At 35.9% G+C, this 23533-nt stretch overlaps 1 protein-coding gene across 1 annotated transcript in view; it reads left to right on the top strand.

The window, feature by feature from the left end:
• Nucleotides 1-23268, top strand: part of LOC136034100 (uncharacterized) — a gene marked incomplete at its 5' end in the record, with an annotated part of 32651 nt that extends 9383 nt beyond the window's left edge. The window contains 2 exon segments of the mRNA XM_065715230.1: nucleotides 18329-18862; nucleotides 22764-23268. Coding sequence (XP_065571302.1) covers nucleotides 18551-18862; nucleotides 22764-22784 — 333 coding nt within the window. The 3' untranslated portion in view covers nucleotides 22785-23268.
• Between the last annotated feature and the right edge of the window lie 265 nt (nucleotides 23269-23533).

The raw sequence follows: 23533 nt of genomic DNA, 5'->3' as shown, positions 1-23533 counted from the left end.
CACTATCACAAGCCCTCAAAGGGCCGAATTCGGACTTCGGAGTCGACTAATAAAACAAACAAAGCAAAAAACACAAAGCTAATAATAATAAATAATCAAATTATGAGTCAAAAAAATAAATAAAAAATATATAAGTCAGAAAAAAAAGGAAAGGGGACAAAAAAGTATAGTAACACAGAAATGAACAAGAAATAAACATATATATCTACAAATTAAAAGGGACACTAAAAAAAAGTCCAAAAACTCACAAAAAAAAGAACGAAGCATAAAACACACGAAAAACACATATGAATTAAAAGGGAAACTAAACCAAAACAGCGGGAGGCAAGCAAATTAGTGTAACGACCTAAAGCACCTCACAAAAAAAAAGAAGGGGGGGGGGGAGAAACTAGTTGGCTATTTTATTTATTTTTTCTGTGATGAAGGGGACAAAGGTTTTTTCATATCTGGAAGTAACGCAGCGAATGGGAGACAAAACTGGGATAGGCTCAGAAACAGCTCGAGGCTGTCGTAATCTGGATGGTGAGTGACGTTTGGGGAAAATACTTGCCGTCCGAGGGTTCGTTATTGCATTTTTTGAAAAACGGAGTCACAACGACGACCTCCTTCGCTCAAGGGTTTCCAAACTAGCTTTTTTTAGGAGCAGAGAGTAAGGCACCCTGCCTTCTTTGAAAATTATTCGCAAGGCTCTTTTTTAGATTGACTCAATTTTGTCTGATTCTTCACGGGAGATGTCAGGGTGCCAAACTGGACAAGCATATTCAAGATGCGGGCGGACAAAAGACGTGTACAACCTTAAGGAGTGAGAAGGGGGGACGCTATATTTATTTAGGAGCTTAAGGAGGGCGATAGACGCATTAGCTTTATGGATGATATCTTTAACGTGGATATCCCACTTTAAATTTGAAGAAATTGTGACTCCAAGTAATTTAACCGAGGATGCATAAATTTCAGGAGGGATAGGATTAAGAAAACAGGGCGAGGATTTGAGGAAACAAATCGGCATTATCATGGACTTAGAGGAGTTTACGGTCATATCTAGGTCCAAAGCCTCACTTCCAATTTCATTGAGAATACTCATAGGGTCACTTAGTAAATTTCTGAAGCAACTTTCAACAATCGTTAGGTCATCAACAAATTTCCAACGGTCTGGAAATTCCTTCGCATGGCTGTTAACCATGACTGAAAAAAGGAGGGCGCCTAGGAGAGTTCCTTGGGGTATGCCATTGTAGATAGGGAGAGGATTTGAGTAATGGTTCTGGTATTTAACCACCTGTGATCTATTTGTTAAAAAGGAGGCAACCAATTTTATCAGTAAGGGTTCGATATTGAACTCGCTTTCTAGTTTCTCAATTAAAATATTGTGGTTAACAAGGTCAAAGGCTTTCTGAAGGTCAATAGAAATTAAGTTTAGCCAGGAATTAGGTTATTCGAGGATTTTCCCGATGTGGTCAATAAGAGAAACGAGGTAGTGGGAAGTAGAAGTTGATTTTAGGTTTCCAAATTGTTTCAGGTCAGTAAGAGGTAGGATTTTTTCCTTTAGCAAATCTGCAAGGAATCCTTCATACAATTTTGAAAAAATAGGAGTAAGCGTAATAGGTCGAACGCCATCAAAGCCAGGCTTTCCGTTTTTCTTTTTCAAAGGGGTAATAAAACCCTGTTTCCTAATTGTTGGAATTTGCCCAGACTTAGTAATTTCGTTAAACAGGACAGACAAGGGCTTAGACAGGAAATCACCGAAGGCTCTAATAAGAGGAAATGGGATATCCAAAGGACAAACACTTGTCTTTCTTAGTTTATCAATTCTTCTTTCAATCTCAGACGGGGAAACAGTCGGGAAAAGAGGGGATGGGGCTCCTGTTGATAATTGGATTGGCAATGCTGGAAGGCTCTGGACAATGGAAGCGAGAAATTTATTTAGACTATTTGCAGTAACATCAGGGGGCTCTGGTAAGTTGAAATTAAGCTGGTCAAGACTCCTGCCAAATAGCTTTTTAACCTCGGAATACCAGTTTTTTGGCTTATTAGTGAACAATTCTTCGATCTTATTTTTGTAGTATGATCGTGCCAATTTACGAATTTCTCTTTTAATTGATTTTCTTAATATATTGGCTTGATCGAGTTTACCATTCTTAAACAGCTTCAATTTGGTTCTAATTAGTGTTTTTATTGTTTGATTAATAAAGGGTTTGTCACTTGAGCACCTTTTAAACCTTTTTTCTGGGAAACAAATTTGATATTTATCAATTAGCTTTTTATGAAACGTCGCTGTTTTCTCATCAAGGTTTTGTAAGCTATAAATGTCGGACCAATCTTCAGTACTCAGCCACATACCAAAAGAAAGAAGACCAGAATTTTGAAGGGGGTGGTAAGTGCTATAAGTCTTTGAGAAAGTATGCTTAAAAGTTGAGGAGGGGGACAAAAGAATGGAAAGATGATAACTCCCACCTAATGGGGGCAAAGTTGAGGGAGGGGTGTAAAAATTATACATATTAGTTAAAATAACATCAAGAGAGGTATTTCCCCGAGTCGTCGGTGTTTTAACAATTTGCTTTACTTTAAGTGAAGCACACAAGGAATCCATTTTAAGGTCATTGGCATCGCCAACTAAAAAAAGGCCAGCATTGGGGTAGCCGCAGTAACAGTTCCAAGTAGTTGCAATAGCAGTCACAAGTAGTCACAGTCACTGTTTCAAATATTTGCATGCACAGTCGCAAGCAATTGCAGATGTAAGTTGCTGTAGACGCAAGTAATTATTGGAGTCAAATCCGCATGTAATCGCAATCGCAGTTCCAAGTAGTAGTAGTTGCGTTCGTAAGCTGTTGGAGTTGCAGTCACAAGTAGTCGGAGTCGCTGTCACAAGTTTTCGCAGTTGTAAGTTACAAACGCAAGCAGTCACGGTCGTAAATAGTCGGAGTAGTAGCGGTAGTAGGAGTAGCGTAAATAGTAGCTGTAGTAGTAGGAGTAGTTTTAGTAGTCCTGAATGGTTTAAATTAATTCCCTTAGTCGTTTCTTATATATTGCTACTGTGCCGTTTTGACAACTTTAATGCATATGGTGTGTTTTGATTTCTTCAACATGGACCCTAACATACCCTGAAAGTTTCGCTTTAATGCCCTTAGAAGTTCCAGATATATTGCAGATAGGCCCTTTTAACATCCATATTTAATCAAACATCCCCCTCAACATGGCATAAAAGTTTCAACTTCCTACCTCTATGTGTTCCAAAGATATCGCAAATATATGGCGAACTTGGATGGACATAATGCCTTTGATTTAATTCAATATTTACAATAACAAGCTGTGAAAGTTCCAAAGCACCACCCGTAGTCCTTACTGGGATACTGCAAATATGCCATTTTGACAATCTAGATGCACGTAGTACCTTTTTATTTAGTTTTATACCCCTTCGACTTTTCCTGAAAGCAAAGCTTAATACTTATCCTGTTCCTAAGGCATCCCATGCCATTTTGACCACCTGGATGCACTTAACCCTTTTGATTTAGTTCCATATTAGGAGCAGTAATAGTAATAGCCCTGAAATTTTAAACTTAATACCCTTAGCTGTTTTTGAGACATTGCTGACACGCCCTACTGACAACCAGCATGCGCATAGTGCCTTTTGATTTAGTTTTATAGCAACATACTTTCCCTGAAGTTTTCCACTTCATATCCTATTCTGGTCCCAAGATATACCGTATATGCCAGTTTCATGTCCTAGATGTACTTAAAATATTTTGATTTAGTTCAATAGTAGTAGTAGTAGTATTAGTAGTAGTAGTAGTAGTAGTAGTAGTAATAATAATAATGGTAGCAGTAGTAGAATATGTAGCAACAGATGTAGTAATATTAGTTGCCCAAAGTTTTAGCTTACTAGCCTTAGGTGTTGCTGTGATACTGCTGATACATTCCTTGGATAACCCGCATTTACATAGTGTATTTTGAACTAGTTCAATATCCCTCTCAAAATGCTTTTAGTTAGTGCTCTAAGCTGTACCTCAGGAATCCCTAAAAGTTTTCGTCTTAACACTATTAACCAAAGTAATAGTAGTACTAGCAGCAGTAGCATTAGTAATAGTACTACTAGTAGTAGTAGTTGTAATATGCACATGGTGTCTTTATTAATTCAATATCCCCCTCAACATACCCTGAAATTTTCACCTTACTCTTAGTAGTAGTCGCAGTAGAAGTAGTTACTAGTTGTAGTAGTAGCAGTAATAGTAGTAATTTTAGTAGTAGTAGTAGTAGTTGCACGCATATATTACCTTTTGATCAATTCATTAACCCCCTCATCATTCCCTGAAAATTCCAACTCAATAGCCAAATCCATTCCTGAGCTACACCCATTTGACAACCTCTATGCACAGTCTTTTCATTTAGTTCAGCATTCCCTGAAAGCTTTACCTAAATGCCTTGGCCATGTTTGTGACACCAAGGGTCAAATATGCCCCACTTTTCTGATGGCAAATAATATATGCAGGCAATGGGCGAATTGCATAGCGTACAACCCTTGTCCTAAGGGTTGTGGCGGGTATCATCCTCAGAGGCATAGTTATGGGACTTTTCAACTATGCCGAACAAAATGGCCATCTTAAAATTTTGATCGTATATCTTTGGTAAAAGAGGCGTAGGAGGGGGGGGGCTGGTTCCCCTCCAATCACTTTTGACTCTTAAAAAGGCCGCTAGAACTTTCAATTTCCAATCGAATTACTCCCTCCCAAAGTTTCTACGACAACTCCAACTATCCGAAGTGCTTGGTAAAAAAAAAAATGATAACTTTACTTAGGCTGCGCTATGCCTTTTTTTGCGCTGCCTATGATTTTATGTTGTTGGACGTTTGTATTTACCATGGCCCGTAAGTTTTTAGCCTTCATAAATGTCTTATCATAGGGACTCCTGAAGCGTTCAATCTAAATGTTTTTTTTATTTTCTTTTTTCAAGTTTCTATTTTTTGAAACTGTCGGGCAAACCTACTTTGTCTTTCTAAACAAATGATATGTAAGGGGATTATGACTAGCGATACGAAATTTTGGAGTAGAGATGTGGTTTGGCGAACAGTTGACAAGATATTGCAAAGCACTCCACTATACAATAGCTAAATGATATGCAAACAAATAAAATATTTATTATGAGTGGACTCAGCAAACTGAATCGAGGTTCAGGCCCAAAAGCCTATTACCTCCATGTCCAGAGAATCTAAAAAATTGTGTCGGAAAGACAAGTACTTAGCCCACCGATTCTTGTCATATATTTTGCCAGCCGTAGGACGCTGTCTTTCCTAACTATGTCCTTCAACTTGACATTTAGTTTGTGACATACCTCTAATCGATATACATGTAACCCAATTAGTTAAAATCATTGAAACGTTTCATAAAAATTTAACTGTTGTAATTTTTGTAACATTATTTTTTTCCTTTTTTTTAGAATATAAATCTAAATTCGATGAGAATGAGAGAAGCCAGTGTCGTTCTAAAAAGACTTTCAGCGGAAGAAATTGACATATTAATGAACAACAAGACTCTTAGAGAATTTCAGAGAAAACTGTTGGTTAGTTAAAATCACCCACGTTTAATATGATGTTGGCATTTCTTTTAACAGTGGCTGTTGTGAAATTGCTGCTCATTTTGACTAGTTAGGTGCCTGTAGTAATGCTCCCAAGGAAAAAATACAGAAGATCCTATTGAATCTAAATTTCTCAAAAATTTTCTAAATTTTTAGGAATGCTTCTCCTACTGAAAGAAGCTTCTGTGTCCTAGTAAATAATAGAAGTGGTGATATCATCATTATTGCCTAGAGCCTCCCTCAAGGAGCCACCTTGAACCTTTTTTTCATCCCTATGCATCAGATTCCCAGGTTTCATGTCTACTATGATGAGAATTTGATAACATGAAGTGTAGGAGGGACTTTTACCTCTTACATGTATATACAAGTCTAATCAACAGATTTTCTTTTGCCCTTGGTTTCCTGATCTTTGTCTGTAACACCAACTCTGCCATATTCATTAGTTGACCAAGAGGTCTCCCCAAAGCAATAAAACGCTTCTAGGCCACACATGCCTGCTGTAAAACTGTTAAGCTGATAAATTTAAGAATCAATTATAAGCTATTATTTCATGCACAAATTAGCTCTTCAAAAACAAGTATTATTCAGAGACTTGCCATAGTAAAAAATGATGGTTATGATAAAATAAAGATACCATAAATAATTTCTTATAGACCTCCATGGACTGTTTGTACACTATGGTTTATGAATGGTTTAGAAAACCAATTTTCCCAAAGTTGCGACCTATCTAAAACGCTTTTTTTTACACCAAAAATGGTAGCATACCAATTTTGAGAAATAATTATAGCACCATTCTTAAAAAACATAAATAAATATATACATATGTTATATACAATTATTGTTCATTCAGTGTAAACACCATATATTCTATTCTCTTTTATTTCTCGTCCTCCTTGTGCTCTCCTTGATACATTTTCCTGTCTCCCACAACCGCCTTACTATACAGTCTCCCAGTGGGAGGTGCCTTGTTTATAAGCAAATTTTCTTTTGCACCATCTATTCTGTCATTTACAGTCAGCTTTTGAGATGGGAGATCAGCAAGTTGGCTAATTTTTGATATTTGAAAGTAGTAGGTCGTTTCTAAAAATGCGTTTTAAAGCTCTAGGCTCTTCTAATAGAAAATTAGTTCCAATAGGAAAATTTTAGTTTGTGTTTTTTGTTGTTGTATTTGTTTGTTTTTTAAATTACCAATTTTTGATATCTATAAGTAATTCCAGTAGACTTAATGAAATAGAGCTGTCTCCCAAAAATTTTCGCAGCCCTAGGAATATTCAAAAGGTAGAGATATAAATTTTTGAGAATACAATTCCAGGGCATAATTTAGACTTGGAATTCGATCATTAAAGTGGCATTTTCTAAAGATAACTGTTCTAAAAGAGAGTCAAAAGCATCTCATGTAGAATTTTACTATGAAAAAGCATCAAGTTGCACTTTTCTTCTGGTATTAGTGTTAAAACATTTCCTTTATTTAAGTATCTTGCTTTAGACTTGTTACATAAGTCTTTGCTGATTCTGTTGGTTTGTGTTATTTGTTTACTTATTTCTCATCAGTAGTTGGTTTACAATGCTACTCTAAAAGAACCCAACCAAAGCAGAAAAGTTTTATATAGGCCTGAGCTATATTTATCCCCACTATGGGAAGGGGACTAGATGTAATTTTCCTGATAACAAGCATTACATTTGGAAACAGTATTGAACAGAAAATCAAATAATACTCTTCTGTTGTTATTTAAGTAATTTTCCTGATAACAAGCATTACATTTGGAAACAGTATTGAACAGAAAATCAAATAATACTCTTCTGTTGTTATGTAAGTGTTTGTTTCAGAAAAAGTAATGTATAAAAGTATTATAATTATTGTATAAACTTTGGGAGGGATTGGTTATTTTGCTATCTAAAAGATAAATATGGGCTATCACATGATTCCCCTTTCAGCCCTATTTTCAAACATGATAACTGCCAGCTTAACTTTACAATTGAATACCATACCAGTCCCACTTCCTTATCTGTAGATGCAGCCATAGTGTATATTTATAACTTTGCTAATTATGTTGATTTACATTTTGTTTTGTATTTCTTCTCATCAATAGTTGGTTCATAATATCATTTGAAAAAAAAACTTTGCCTGTTACCCAGGACTATTTGTGTCTTGGCTTTCCCCCTAGTGCTCTACTAGGGAGAGTGGGGCTTAGATTCAATTATGACAGTAGTAGTAGTTTATTAAAAAAATATATTGAATGAGGGATCTTATGATATGTGTTTGTTTTAGCAAGTAACTTATTACTTTTCAAAAAAATTACCTACATACTTCATCCATATCTTTGTTTAAAATTAAGTATTTTCTCTTAATATTGGTAGTATTTTTATTTCTTTCTTTGGATTTTGTTTATAATTTGAAGAAGCGTAAAAATAGGCGAGTAACACGAGAAAATCAAGGATATCAAACAGTTCGTGGTAACGAACTGTAGTAAGGAGCGACCCGGCTCAATAGTAACCAAAACTCTAAAAAATTGAATTTTGATATCAATAGCTACATCAAAAGAATCGCATTTTAATGTTGATTTTAAATATATAAGTTTCATCAAGTTTAGTCTTACCCATCAAAAGTTACGGGCCTGGGAAAATGTGCCTTATTTAGGAAAATAGCGGAAAACACCCCCTAAAAGTCGTAAGATCTTAACGAAAATGACACCATCGGATTCAGCATATCAGAGAACCCTACTGTAGAATTTTCAAGCTCCTATCTACAAAAATGTGGAATTTTGTATTTTTTGCCAGAAGACAAATCACGGGTGCGTGGTTTATTTGTTTGTTTGTTTTTTTTCCCAGGGGTCATCGTATCGACCAAGTGGTCCTAGAATGTCGCAAGAGGGCTCATTCTAATGGAAATGAAAAGTTCTAGTGCCTTTTTTAAGTGACCAAAAAAATTGGAGGGCATCTAGGCCCCCTCCCACGCTCATTTTTTTCCCAAAGTCAACGGATCAAAATTTTGAGATAGCCATTTTGTTCAGCATAGTCGAAAACCATAATAACTATGTCTTTGGGGATGACTTACTCCCCCACAATCCCTGGGGGAGGGGCTGCAAGTTACAAACTTCGACCAGTGTTTACATATAGTAATGGTTATTGGGAAGTGTACAGACGTTTTCAGGGGGATTTTATTTTGTTTGGGGGTGGGGCTGAGGAGAGGGGGCTATGTTGGAGGATCTTTCCTTGGAGGAATCTGTCGTGGGGGAAGAAAAATTCAATGACAAGGGCGCAGGATTCTCTAGCATTATTATAAGAAAACAATGAAAAATAAACATGAAAACGTTTTTTCAAATGAAAGGAAGAAGTAGCATTGAAACTTAAAACGAACAGAGATTATTACGCATAAGAGGGGTTCTAAAAATACTTTAGCATAAAGAGCGATTTATTTAGGAGGAGATAAATACCTTGCTCTTTATGCTAAAGTATTTTTAGTAACTTCAACTATATATTCTACGGCCTTTCTGATTCAGGGGTCATTCTTAAAGAATTGGGACAAAACTTACGATTTAGTGTAAAGAGCGAGGTATTAACGAGGGTACAAACCCCCTCGTATACATAATAAAAATATAAGGTTATGAAAGTTTGTTACGTAAGTTAATTCTTAAGTTACGTATATTTTTTACTAATAAAAACGTTCGTTAAAAATTAAAAATTCTAGTTGCCTTTTTAAGTAACCGACAAATTGGAGGGCAACTAGGCCTCCTTCTCCACCCCTTATTTCTCAAAATCGTCTGATCAAAACTAAGAGAAAGCCATTTAGCCAAAAAAAGAATTAATATACAAATTTCATTTTAATAATTTATGTGCGGAGAGCCAAAACCAAACATACATTAATTCAAAAACGTTCAGAAATTAAATAAAAAAAAACTTTTTAGCTGAAAGTAAGGAGCGACATTAAAACTTAAAACGAACAGAAATTACTCCGCATATGAAATGAGTTGTCCCCTCCGCAATCCCTCGCTCTTTACGCTAAAGTTTGACTCTTTGCCACAATTCTACTTTTTAATACAATTAAAAACTTGACTCTTTGCCACAATTCTGCTTTTTAAAACAATTAAAAGCTTTAGCGTAAAGAGCGAGGGATTGCGGAGGGGACAACTCATTTCATATACGGAGTAATTTCTGTCCGTTTTAAGTTTTAATGTCGCTCCTTACTTTCAGCTAAAAAAAGAGTTTTTTTTTTTATTTAATTTCTTGAAAGGAGTAAGCGGTCCAAAGATCTTGCGGTAAATTTCATTTATCTTATTGCTGGGCGTAAATCACTGCATTATTTTATTAATTTTCTTTTTTTTATGGAGCTACTCAAATATGTGAAACTGTATAAAGATTTAGATAGAAAACACTGTTTTTTTTCAACTTCAGGGAATCAAAAAATATGTCAGTATTTCCTGAGGGAATATTTTGTTACTGGCCAAATATTCTTTATGAGTGGAATAGTTGTTTCAGCTGAGTTAATAGTTTGTTGTTTCTGAGTGAACAGTTTTCCTGAAAATCATTTTACGTTCTTATACTCTATTCTTTCTTTTGAATTCCTCGATTTCAGTTGACTGCATTCTAACCCTCTCTCCTGCCTCCACCACTCCACGCATCTTAAGAGTTTGCCTCAGTAATCCACTCAGGAAGTATTAGGAGGAGAAAGTATTCAAATTGATTTTTCTAGCCTAACATTGAATTCCATTTGCCATTTAATGATGCACTATTATTTAGTCAGAATGTCCCCTTGCGTTTACCGCTGTATGGTAAGCTTGGTCGAATTTCGGGTTGTAGTTCAAAATTCTAAAAGTACATCGTGCCATTTTTCAATCCATGTACCAAACAACAGAACTGTTTGATCCATTCTTACCACTTTACTGAAAAAACAAAAGCCTAGTATAAAAACCAAGAATATTGATTTAGGAGTCAAAAGTAAATGCGTAGCCTTACAACAGGAAACTAATCTATAACGGTTTTCTTAGTCCTATAGGAGCTGTGAAACATATCAACTGTAATATGAACTCTAGAAATCCAGTTGCTGCTCTCTATAAAACGCAGAATTTTAAGTTGTGATACAAATTCTAAAGCGAGTCTGTAGTGACACTTCGAACTTGTCTAAAAAATAAATCATGAAAGGTCCTTTTGGACCTTTCGAAGTCATTGAACTGAGTTCATTTTGCAGAAGTAATGCCAAATTAAACAAAAAATACATAAATAAAGCAACAATCTAAAAATGCTTTATTTTTATACTGTTGAAAGTGTCCTTAAAAGGTTTACTTTCACAGTACCAAAACTCCTATATCGCTTTGTTTTTCAGTAAAGTCCTAGTTTTCTGTAATGTTAGAAACATAGGGAAATACCACCAGTTAATTTATTTGCATTAGTTTTGTTGATATATGTTAGATAGGATGTGAAGTAATAATTTTTGTTCGTTTTAAGTTTCAACTTCGTTCTTTACTTCCCAGGGAAAAACTTTTTTTTTAATCAATCTATGCTTGTTTTTGATTAAAACTTAATTTAGAAACAATATTGCTATGACCTATTTTATTTATACGGAATAATATCTGTTCGTTTTAAGTTATAATGTTGGTGCTTTGTTCAGTTGAAAACTTATTATTTATTTTTTTTACATAATTTCTGATCACCTTCAATCTAGGGGAGGTAAGACACCTCAACCCTTAATAAGGAGTAGATCCAAGAATCCGTATATGAATTGAAGGAAAAAATTAGTTTAGAGTGGAAAAAATATCAAAACATAGTGTCGTTTCTTTTTGTAAAAAAATAATATAAAAAAGACTTAATAGATCTTGAATTCATTGTTCTAAAAAATTAAATTTAGTGGAACTTAAGAAAGTAGCTCCAGGCGAGTAGCTACGATACAAAAGTTCAACTGAGCAGACAGGTTTATGTATCGACATACTTGCGGAAAATTTTGCTAGCTCAACAGAAATTTGCCTTTAGGCTTAGGGATTTATTTGATCTGTCCCTAAATAAAAAACCACTCAATACTCAGAAATGAGTGGAAATTTCAAAAAAATTTCTTGTGTAGGTACGATATATGGTATTATAAACTAAGCTTGTTTTCATTCCAAAAATTTTGGGAAGAATTCCTGAATTCTCCTAGAGAACTATTTTCAGTTGTCTTTCTTCCTCTTTGGATGCACAATCTTGCGTATGGAGAGAATATTATAGTAGAATTGTCAATATTATAATTCGAGTAAGTAATATTATAATTATTGATATTACAACCCCCCCCCCCCCCTCTCAGCTGAAATTTAGTTTCTCCGAAAATGTCGTCAAAACTTAGATAAGCCTGCATAATTCAAGCATCTACTGAAACAGGTCATTTTTTTAAGCACAATTTTACCTTTTTTTCCATTACGGCACGTTTTTCAGTTTTTGTGTCATTTTCACTTGATTTTGGAAAATCGCTTCCAACGTTGAACCCCCCCACCCACCCACAGGATCATGACAAAATTAAACCACTCTTTGGGGTATAAATCTAGTAATCTACTCAGAATATCGTAGCAAACCATTAACTGGAGCACCTCTATTCCCTTTTGAATCAAAATGCTTGACCAAATACCTTCCTAAGACATGCGTTAAAACATTAGTGGGGGAGACTGGGGTAATGGCGTTCACCTAGGGTAAAATGAGAATAAACATTAGCACAAAAATAAAATTCAAAAGAAATCATGTTAAATCGCCAATAGAGTATATTTTACCTATTGCATACTTAAATTGAGCCTTAATCAAGCTTACATATTGGTATTAATAATTGTTTTGCAAAATCAGCTTTGACCGATATTACCCCCTATCATAGGGTAATGGCAGTCGGCAATGTCAGGTTCTACTAAATGGCTGTAAATTAAGAAATATGAGAAATTTCAAAGACATAAACATGTTAAACTGAATCATTATATTTATATTGTTACATAATTCTGTAGTTAGGAAATTACAAAAACGTAATTGAAAGTATGGACATAATTAGAAGTCAATTATTTGAAAAAAAAAAAAAATTATTTCCATACTAAAAAAAGGCGTAACAACTTTAAGCGCCAGTATATTTAACTTATGAGCTTTAAGTCAATTTGACTTTCTGGAGTACATGTCACATAAATATCCCTCTGGAGTCTCCCATCCAGAACCTTCTTGATGTGCCCATAATGCAAAAGAAATACACTGATACCACATTTCTCTATCTTTCCCTGTGTCTTCGAGGTAGAAACAAGTTTCTTGACCTATATTTGTCAAAAATAGCTCACTTTTTGATTCGTCTTCACAAATGTTTTCATCATCAGTCGAAGTGTTGGAGTCAGATTCAAAAAGTTTCCTGCTCATTTCCTTTTGCTTCACTTTTTGTATTTTTCTTTCAGTAACAGCAGGCTTTTTCTTTTCCCCATTAATTTTTTTTACTCGTATAGTTCTTTGGTTCTTTTCTTCTTTCCTTTTTAGTTAACTTCGTATTGGTCTACTTCTGCGATGACTTCATTTGTATTAGCTTTAAAGGAATCGTCCACACAATCAGGCGTTAACTTTTCATTCTTCTGGAGGATGTCCTCTACCAAAAAATCTTCATCTGTGAAAACTCCTGGATTAAGAGGATGGATCCCGGTGTTTTTGGACCCACCTGTTGTTTTTGCAATGGTAGCAACTGGTGAATAGGCCTTATTGAATATCTGCTACATCGTAAGGGGTTATTTTTAATAAGTTCCTGGTTGTCATGAGCAAATCACATTCCCTTTTGTAAGCAGCCTTCAAGGGCGAGTAAAATACTACATCTAGAGCCTGAAGCCTATGTGATGTATGGGACGGCAGTGACACCATAACAATCCCTTTCTTTCTACAAATATCATAAGCTTCAGCTGAGCAATGAGCTTAATGGTTGTCCAGAATTAGAAGCATTTTGTTGTCGTTACTAGCGTGAGTAAACTGAACAAAGTGTTTTAACCAAACAACTAACAGTTCTTCATTAATCCAGCCTGTCTTAGAGCATGAGTAAACTGATCCAGTTGGTCCATTTTTTTTCTAAGAGCGGGGACATACGAGATCGAGGAAAAATGAACATTGGTGGAGTATAAAGCCCTATCGAACTCATTGCACACACAACTGTAATGTTTTTGCCCCTTTCCCAACTTGTTATAGAACCCACACCCTTTTGGCCCCGTCCTATCAGTATTAGACCAGGATCCTGCACAGTGGTGATCCCTGTTTCACCTACGTTGCAATAATTGGTATCTTTAAACTTGCATTTATCCATGGCCTGTTGTGAATTTTGAAAAAAACAAAACAATTTACTTCCTCTTTGTTAAACCTCGTGGCTTTTCCGATGCTTGTGACTTCGGGTTTGGGCACTCTAATTTTGTTTGTATTCATGGACCCACACATCCAATTCAGGCCAGCCATTTTTGTGTCTTTATCAAATCTATGGCTTAATTGGTTTCTTTCAGCATATTCAAATGCAATTTTTCGTAATTTTAGTGCAGTGATACCGTAGAAACTCTTCGATAAAGTTTTTACATGATCAGCTAGAGCTGCTTCGTTTGCAGGGGGAAGACACACTTCCCGCCTAAGCTTGGATCATAATCAATTCCACTCTTTATTTATTCATTCTTGCAACGTGCTGAACGGTATTTTGAATGGATCTGCAGCCTTTCGAATTCATAATCCTCTAGTAATGGCTGTTGCTAGAATGTTACTAGGATCGCGACTGCCATGACCCCAAGTGCGGTGACCAGCATTACCCCAACCGTATGGTCATTATTTATCGGCTAAAAATGAAAATACCAGTGCTTAAACCTTAATAAAATGCTACGTGGTATAACGATATGGCTTACCTCGTTATTGCGAGATAAGTCTCGTTCCGTGAAATGTCAACAGAAAGAGATGATAGTGTATTAAACTATTGTCTGTCTTATAAGGTGAAACGTCAAAACAGTTTTTCTTACACAACAGACAAACTAAAACTGACAAGATGGCGAGCGCTCCATTAGTTTTTCCGTAAACTGTCTTGAGATGGCAGCATCAATCGGTATCAATCTGCGTTATCGACTTTACGAGAAATCATAGTGACCGCCATTACCCACTGACCGCCATTACCCCAACCTCCATTTACATTTCACATTTATAAAAACAGTGAAATTAGCTGAAAGTGATCGTATAGAAGGGAGAACAGAATTAAAAAAAAAAACAAGCAGGAATAGAGCGCAAGCCACTCTAATTTGAAGTCAAGAGCTTACCAAAAGAACCAAACCTCTAATAATCGAATTTGATATATTAGTGCTTGCACTTTCATTGTGTAGCTTATTAAGGGGGCTTGGAGAAGGAATATATAGGAGGTATTCTTGAAAACATCCGGTTAAGTTTTCTGGACCATAATTATTACGATGATGACATCGTTTTATACTTCCAAGCTTTTCTACTTAAGAATTGACATCAAAAGTGTTGTTGGATGGTAGAATTGATAAACATCACGTAGATAGGAAAAATAGCTTTCAAATGAGCCATTAAACGTCACTCTAAAAAGTACTGGTAGCCCACTATCCCAGCTTTCTCACTTGAGACATGGCATCAAAAGTGCCGTTTTAGTGCCATTTGGAGCTTGCTGATGGTGGAACTTATAGAAAAAACGTAGAAAGGGGTGTCATTTTTATGGGGCAGGGGGGCAGCTGCCTCTTTGACCCAAGTTTGCCCCCCCCCCCTAGCAGAAATTTAGTTTCTGCTAAAAATCTTGTAAAAACTAAGATAAGCCTGTATTACTCATGTATTCAGAGAAACAGGTCCGTTTTCTTTATTACCTGCGATACCAATACGCCCAATAACAATACGCTCACACCGATACACATGATATAAAACGTCAGATACCGACACAGTGATTTCCGTTCAAATGAGTTATTATACATCTCTAGGATGTTCTGGTCACCCCCTAGCCCTGCTAGAAAACGGGAGACAGATCAGTGCTACCCATGCAAAAAAGTGAATATCCTTGTTGTACAAGGAGAGGGACTGTAATTTGCCTATACAAGGTTTTTGACCTTGCTGATTCAAATGGTACAATTTTCATTTTGATCTGACCTCATTTTCGAGGGGTTTGCTTTTTTTTTAAATTCTTTTCGCTATAAACTTTTACTATTAAGACAAACCGAAATAATAATTACCATTCCTGAATCAGTATCACACGGCAGTTTTTTTTAATAGGTTTTTTTTTTCTAAACGCGTTTTTTTTAACTTTTGGTTGCTATGGGCTGTGGTTCGCTCTTTACTATGTTGCTGCTACCGCTGCAACCAAGGTAGATCAAGCAAGAACCATGATGTTAGGCCCTTTCGGATATTGATCATGTGAGGAGTTGAAATTTTTCTATCTACCCTTTCAAAATGAAGTTAGTAACTACAAGTTGTTAATGGGGTTTCATTGTATGGGGGGTGTTCTTCAATTTTTCCTATGACAATTAAAGAAAGTTTTCATCAGATTCTAGGGGTGTACAAAAAATCTTTCGGGGGAGTAATTGAAACTATGAAAACTTGCTTCTGGACCAAGCGAATGGATAACTTACAGCCATGTTTCGGCTAGTGTTTATGACTTTTCTTTATATATGCTACCCCTTGAATGTTGACATTCTTTGGAGAATGTCTGGAATACCTTTTTTTTTTCCTTGGATTTAGTTAGTGGTGCCAGTCAACTTTTTCAGTTTAATGGAGGGTTTGATGATGACAGGTTTGGTTCACCCATTTCTTATATTTATAACCAAATTTAACCTAACTAACATAATGTAACCTAACTTTAACGATATATATATATATATATATATATATATATATATATATATATATATATATATATATATATATATATATATGTGTGTGTGTATATATGTATATATATGATTTTTTGCAATATTTAAGGATTATTGTCTCTGAATTTGATAGTTCCTCTTTTCGTAAAAGATGATTAGGCTCCCTGTAAAGGAACATAAAAGTGTGCACGAGGATAATTTTAGCTGTGAAATTGCTTTTAATAATCACTTGAATTTTTTTCGTAACATCTGTTTGCGATTCTTGGGTGAAGGTGATAAGTCAGTGGGGGGGGGGGGGAGAGACTTAGCCACGGAAAAAGTACCTGTGACCACTTGTGGGGCATCAAGCATCAATATAGGTCTTCGCCTATGTTTTTTTTTTTTTCAATTCAAAGCGTCATTCAGCCCGACAAAGAGTATTAATTCTGCTCGAATTCTAAAAGTTTCGTGATATACCGTCCAGGGACAGCTATCACCCAAATATCAAGCACATAGTTTGGATGCTTAGACTATGATATATCCCCCGCATTGTAATATTCGTGTTACCTACCGCAGGAGTATATGCTTAGCCCAGGAGTAATATTTTCCTCCCCACTCCTGGAAAACTTTCGACATGGCAAGCTGAAAAATCGTATTTAGAATCGGAGTCAAGCTGGGTAAATTTGAAGGATTTAGGTTTTTTTTCAATTTGAAGTCACAGGCTGCATAAGCTTCAATTTGCTATATTTGACGTGCATCATCCATGTTACAAGAATCAAGGTGAAGTGCTTATATGGACTCATAGTTAATGTTTGCAAATGTGCTAACATATATGTACAAACCTGTTTGGTGACCTAAAGGTAATTCTTTAATGTAGAAGGACAGGAACTTTTTTTTTAGCAGTTATGTGAATTATTTTAGTGAGGATAGCATCAAAAGTTTTATATGCTGAACCTAGTTGAACTTAGTCCTTCTGTGCGTAAAACGTGGAATTTTCATTATTTTTCGCTAGGAAAAAGATCACGGATGTGTGTTTGTTTTTTTTCCTAGGGGTGATCTGTCTTGACCTAATGGTCCTAGAATTTCGTAAGAGGGCTCCTTCAAACAGAAATTAAAAATTCTAGAGTCCTTTTTAAGGAAACAAAAAAATTGGAGGGCAACTAGGCCCCCTCCCACACCCCTTTTTCCCAAAAACGTCCGATCAAAATTTCGAGATAGCCATTTTGCTCAGCATAGTTGAAAGGCCCAATAACTATGCCTTTCGAGATAACATGGCCCTTCCTCTAGAGAAAGACAGCTAAGTTATAAGATTTGCTAATTGTTTACTTATGGTACTTGTTATTGGGAAGTATGCATACATCTTTGGGTAAGGAGGAGTGCATTTTCACTGAGGGGATTTTTCACGGGGAGACTTTTCCATGAGAAGGGAAGCTTCCGGGGGGTGAAATGTTTAGGTGAAATTTTGAAGTGGGGGAATTTGCCAGAATTCCAGAATTTCTGATAGTTTTTTTTCTGCTGCTGGATAAATGATTCTTTTTAATCATAAACAAAATGCGTGCGAAGCGAAATCCAATAAATCTATTGCGCCACTAGGGTTAGACGCTAGCCTGTATTGAACTAAAGATATGGTAAGCAGGGTCATGAGTGTTGTTTGCGGTTTGACATTTATGCCAATAACATTTCGTAAATAAATCACACTATTCTTTAAGCGTTTGTAAGAAGTCAGTTAACTCCTCCATGCTTCCCATTATTGCATTTACTTGATGTTTCTATGCCAAATTCTAAGCCTTCAGAAATGAACTAAAATCTGATTAGTTCTTTTGTGAAAGGAATGATACATTGAATATCAGGTTCAACTACTTCAGTATTTTTATACTTATCTTAGTATAAAGAAACGTACGAAACATGTGAATATTAGTTTGTTGTTGAAATCTTGAAAGACTGTCTCTCCAATATTGTTATCAATACTACTTACGGATTATTTTTTCTAGGTTTTATACCGAAAGGTTACTGGAAGGGAACCCAAAATAAAAGTGATAACCCCCATCCAGCAACAGCCAGTTCAACAAGCACAAAATGTCCAACAAGTACCCCAAGAAAAGCAATTAACGACGCAACAGTACGCGCAACACTTACAACAAATTCAGCTTGCTGTGCAGCAACATCGAAGCTTGTTGACAAACTCTCTAATTAGTAATGAGCAGAAGGCTACCATGACCCAGAAGTTCTGGCTTTGTAAAGATACGAATGAACTACAACTGTGGATTATTACTGTGAGAAAGCTACTGGTTGAACACAACGTATTACCTGCATCTGTATTACAGGATCTTAGATTGTTGCTTCAACTGTCACCTCAGATGGGACAAACTCGCCCTGGAGCACCACTACAGCGCTTATCTTTACAACAGCAGCAGCCTCGACAGCAAGCTCAGCGACCAGGTTTCAAACAATTTCAAAGAGGACAGCCTCAATCTGCCCCATCCCAGCAGGTTGTAACTTCGCAACAAGCTGGCCAAGCTCAACAGGTGAGCTTCATTTTTTATATAGATATGTACATTTACAATAGTAAATAATAAAGGCACATGTAATATCATGTACCTTGCAAGGTTCCATGGCCAGGAATGCTTATTGAATGTCAGTATTTGTGGGGTTGCAGTATGACAGAGAAAAACAAAAGCTTAGGAAAGAAAGAGCATTTTTATAAAAATTTATTATTAAAAAAGTTTATTTAAAAATGAATTTTATTAAAAAATAAAATGTATTTTTTTTCTTAGGTTTCATTCATATACATACATATGCAGAAATCAAACTTAGGAAAATTAACTATCATGTATCAGTACTTAATGGTATAATGAGATTACGTTATTTATTATGGGTATCTTGAGTTGTCTAGTTTTGTCATTTACCTATTTTGAGGATGACAACCCTAAAAGGTATAGACAGGACGGTCGAGCTACTAGAACATTGTTTTTGCAAAAAATTGCCTTATTTCAGCATAGTTTTAAAATTTGGAATCAGTGGAGTTTTCTGGAAGTGGGCTGAAAGTGAGCCTGTGGACTGCTTAAAAAAATTCTTATTAAATATTGCTAAAACAAAAGAAGAATGATATTCTGAGCTGAGGTATATATGTATGGCGTGGGGTGGCGACTTTAATTGGCGTCGGGGGGTTGATCAAAGTCGAAAATTTTGTATTATTCTTGTCTTGTGAACTCTCTTGAATTACCTTCCTAACTGTAACTTGTTTTCTTCGTTGTATATACAAAAAAAAACAACAAAGGATTGGAATGCTGAATTTGTCGTGCTGAAACTTTGAATTGAGCTTATTGAATAAAAGTTAATAAAACCCTAATCAATTCGAATTTATTTCATTTTTCCACTGTGACTGCTGCTGCTGCCATAACCAATGCTACCAACTTATTGTTTCAGCTAACTTTGGTCGAACAATATGGTAGTTATTATGGCAGTTGGAAAGAAAACCATTTTAAAAATTATTTTGAATTCCTTTGATGATCATCTTAAACCACCAAAGACTAGAGTATTATTTTTGTTTTACTGAAAACTATTTATGTGGTATTTGTGACAATCAATTTAGTTTTAATAGTCTAATTAATAGTCTAGTTTTAATAGTTTTAACTACTTATAACCCTTCTTTTCTTCCTTTTAAGTCCATCCTTCCTTCAATCATGTATGGAAAATTAGCTAGGTAAATGAAATTTTCAGTCTAAGGTAGCTATTGGGTTTTCAGTAATATACAAATAAAACTCTAGCCTTACAGGGTTGAGGTAAAGGGGGGACATCACTTTTATTTAAGTTAATTTTATTTCAGTTTGCCTTTATTGTTGATTGCACTTAGGTTTCGTATCTTCGTTGATTTAGCTGTTTGCTTCAAGTTTGAAACCGCATATAATCCAATATCAGCTCTATTAAGTTTTGAGTCCATTGTTTACTTTCTAGAGTTTTTTATCAAATTTCTCAGCAAGTTTATATTGTTAGTTTCTTTTTAATTTCATTTAGTTAATAGGTTTAACAAAGTGTTATTATATAAGTATCACAAAAACACATTATGCAGTCTGTGTTTTTTTACGAATGTCATCCAAATACTCTTGCAGGCTTTTCCAAGGGTTGCTAAGCTTGTTGATCACAAGGTATATATATATATATAATTTAATTTGTACTGGAAAACTTGGGGGCCATAAACAAAAGTCGTGACTGCATACATCTAGCTACAAACGGAGTAAAATCGAAATCAAACACTATGTACTTCTAATCGCGCCGTTTGCGTCTCACTTCCATCACCTTAAGCACAAAATTCTTCACCATAACAGTCGTTTGTGGAGCCGTCTATGTAAGAATGCCAAGAAATAGCTCATCAAATTTTCCCTTCGGCCAATTAACACTAATGTGAGATAGCTCGCGGCACCTCAGGAAAAATGGCCCAATCCATTCTCCGAATCATAAAGTAGTGGCTATTTTCAAGCAAAATTTATATTCTGTGGTTTTTATGGCACTTGGTATTAACCAAGTGACATAGCAAAATCTGTCGGTCACAATCGCAAAATCTGTCGGTCCCGGTTTTGCTACTTTAGGCACTTCCAGGTAAGTTAGGACGATAAAATTTGGCAGGCGTATCAGGGACCGGAACCGATTAAATTAGATCGTTTTCCCGATTTGACCATCTGGGGGGGGGGGGGAGTGGGGGGCCTGTTAATTCGGAAAAACTAGAAAAATTGAAGTATTTTTAACTTACGAACCGTTGTTCAGATCTTAATGAAATTTGATGTTTGGAAGGATATCGTGTCTCAGAGCTCTTCTTTTAAATTCCGACTGGATCCGGTGACATTGGGGGGAATTGAGGGGGGGACCTAAAATCTTGGAAAACGCTTAGTGTGGAGGGATCAGGCTGAAATTTGGTGGGAAAAATAAGCACAAGTCACAGATACGGGATTGACATAACCGGAACGGATCTGATCTCATTGGGGGAGTTGGGGGGGTTAATTATAAAAAAAATAGAAAAAATGAGGTATTTTTAACTTGCGAAAGAGTAATCGTATCTTAATGAAATTTCATATTTAGAAGGACCTTGAAACTCAGATCTCTTATTTTTTATCCCGACCGGGTCCAGTGTCATTAGGAGGGGGGGGTGAAAATCTTGGAAAATGCTTAAAGCGGAGAGATCAGGATGAAACTTGGTGGAAAGAATAAGCACACAAGTACAAGATAGGTGACTGGCATGACCGGACCGGATCCGCTCTCTTTGGTGGAGTTGGGGGGGGGGCGGGGTGATTTGGGAAAATTAGAAAAAATGAAGTATTTGTAACTTACGAACGGTTGATCAGATCTTAATAAAATTTGATATCTAGAAGGATTTTGTGCTTTAAAACTCATTTTAAATCCCGACCAGATCCGGTGACATTGAAGGGAGTTGGAGGAGGAAGCTGGAATTCTTGAAAAACGTGAAATCGAGCTATCTTACGAATGGGTGATCGGATCTCAATGAAACTTGATATAGAAGAATCTCATGTCTCAGATGCTCCATTTTCAATTCGAATCGGATACGGCGACATAGAGGGTTGGAGGGGGGAAACAGAAATCTTGGAAACTGGAAATATTGGAAAACGCTTAGAGTGGAGATATCGGTATGAAACTTGATGGGAAGAATAAGCACAAGTTATAGATACGACATTGACATAATTGGTACGGATCTGCTCTCTTTGGGGGAACCGGAGGTTGTTAACTTGGAAAAGTTAGAAAAATTGAGGTGTTTTTAACTTAGGAACGGGTGACCGGATCTTAATGAAATTTGATATTTAGAAGGAACTCATGTCTCAGAGCTCTTATTTCAAATCCCGACCAGATCTGTTGACATTGGGGGGAGTTGGAGGGGAAAACCAGAAATCTTGGAAAATGCTTTTAAATGTCGTAGATACGTAACTGACGTAACTGGACTGGATCTGCTCTCTTCGGGGGAGTTAGATGGTGGGGTTCAGTGCTTTGATGAGTTTGGTGCTTCTGGACGTGCTATGACGATGAAAATCGGTAGGTGTGTCAGGGAGCTGTATAAAATTGACTTGATAAAGTCGTTTTCCCAGATTCGAACATCTTGGGGGCTGAAGGGAGAGAAAAAATTGAGGTATTTTTAAATTGTAAGTGGGTGATCGGATCTTAATGAATTTTTATATTTAGAAGGACCTCGTGACTCAGAGCTCTTATTTTAAATCCCGACCGGCATTAAGCCTCTGATTTTTTTGTTAAAGCAATCTATTGATTCTTGAGTTTTGCTAGAGCTCATACCATATGAGCCTTTTGGCTCTTCCGACCTCGTCATAAGTGCCATATGAGCTCTTTGTTTCTTTCGTTTTTGTTTTTATCATCATTTCTTTACAGGTCTTTTATCTCCCATCAATTAACGTCTTCTTTCTTTTCTAGGTTGAAAGGCTAAGCAATTAAGTGAGGAGCTGAGCAGTAAATTTCGCTAATTAATAATAAATAAAAGTCTGTATGCTGTTGCCGTCTTTTTGTGTGATAGCTTCAATTCTTCACAGAAAAAGGCGTTGCAACAGACCAGTCTTATTTTAATTTTAAAGTTAAAAGAAAAATCAAGGGTCCTCAACTTTAAGTTCATTTAAGTATCTGTAAAACTCTTGTTTTGCCTTTTTGTTTCTCCTTTAAAAATTTTAAAAGAATTGGAGCCCTTAAACATTTTGAAATTATTATCTTTTTTGCTAACCCCTCGCTAAACGAATTTACTGCTCATCCAAGCTCTTCTGCTTCTTCCATGGCCTCTGCTCCTCAGCCAAAGAACCGATTCCGGAGTCAAGAAACAATTAAAAAGAAGACCTGAGACATGTTATTTTCCTTTTAACTTAATACAAATTGAAACGCTTTTTTAAGTTAAAATTTATTATTTCGTTTTCTTAAAGCTTATCATATACTTATTACTTTCTGTTCCTAGAGTCAGCAATTATTTAAGGAACCCTGATTAAAAAGATTGAGTCAGTTAGAGAGGCGATCTTGCTCAAAATCTTAGTCATGGAATTGTTGTTTTTTTGTTTTTTTTTTGTTTGAAAAAGAAGCACTGCATCTTGCACTTATTAATTTATGCTGCTATATTAGCTGTATAATAATTATAACATCATGCGCTGCTTAAGTAAAGAGCGATGTGGGCACATAGAAGTATTATTGTTTTTATTTTATTT

This window comes from Artemia franciscana, chromosome 12, assembly GCF_032884065.1.
Source record: "Artemia franciscana chromosome 12, ASM3288406v1, whole genome shotgun sequence".
Lineage (NCBI taxonomy): Eukaryota > Metazoa > Arthropoda > Branchiopoda > Anostraca > Artemiidae > Artemia > Artemia franciscana.
This window is presented reverse-complemented; position numbering and strand designations above follow the sequence as displayed.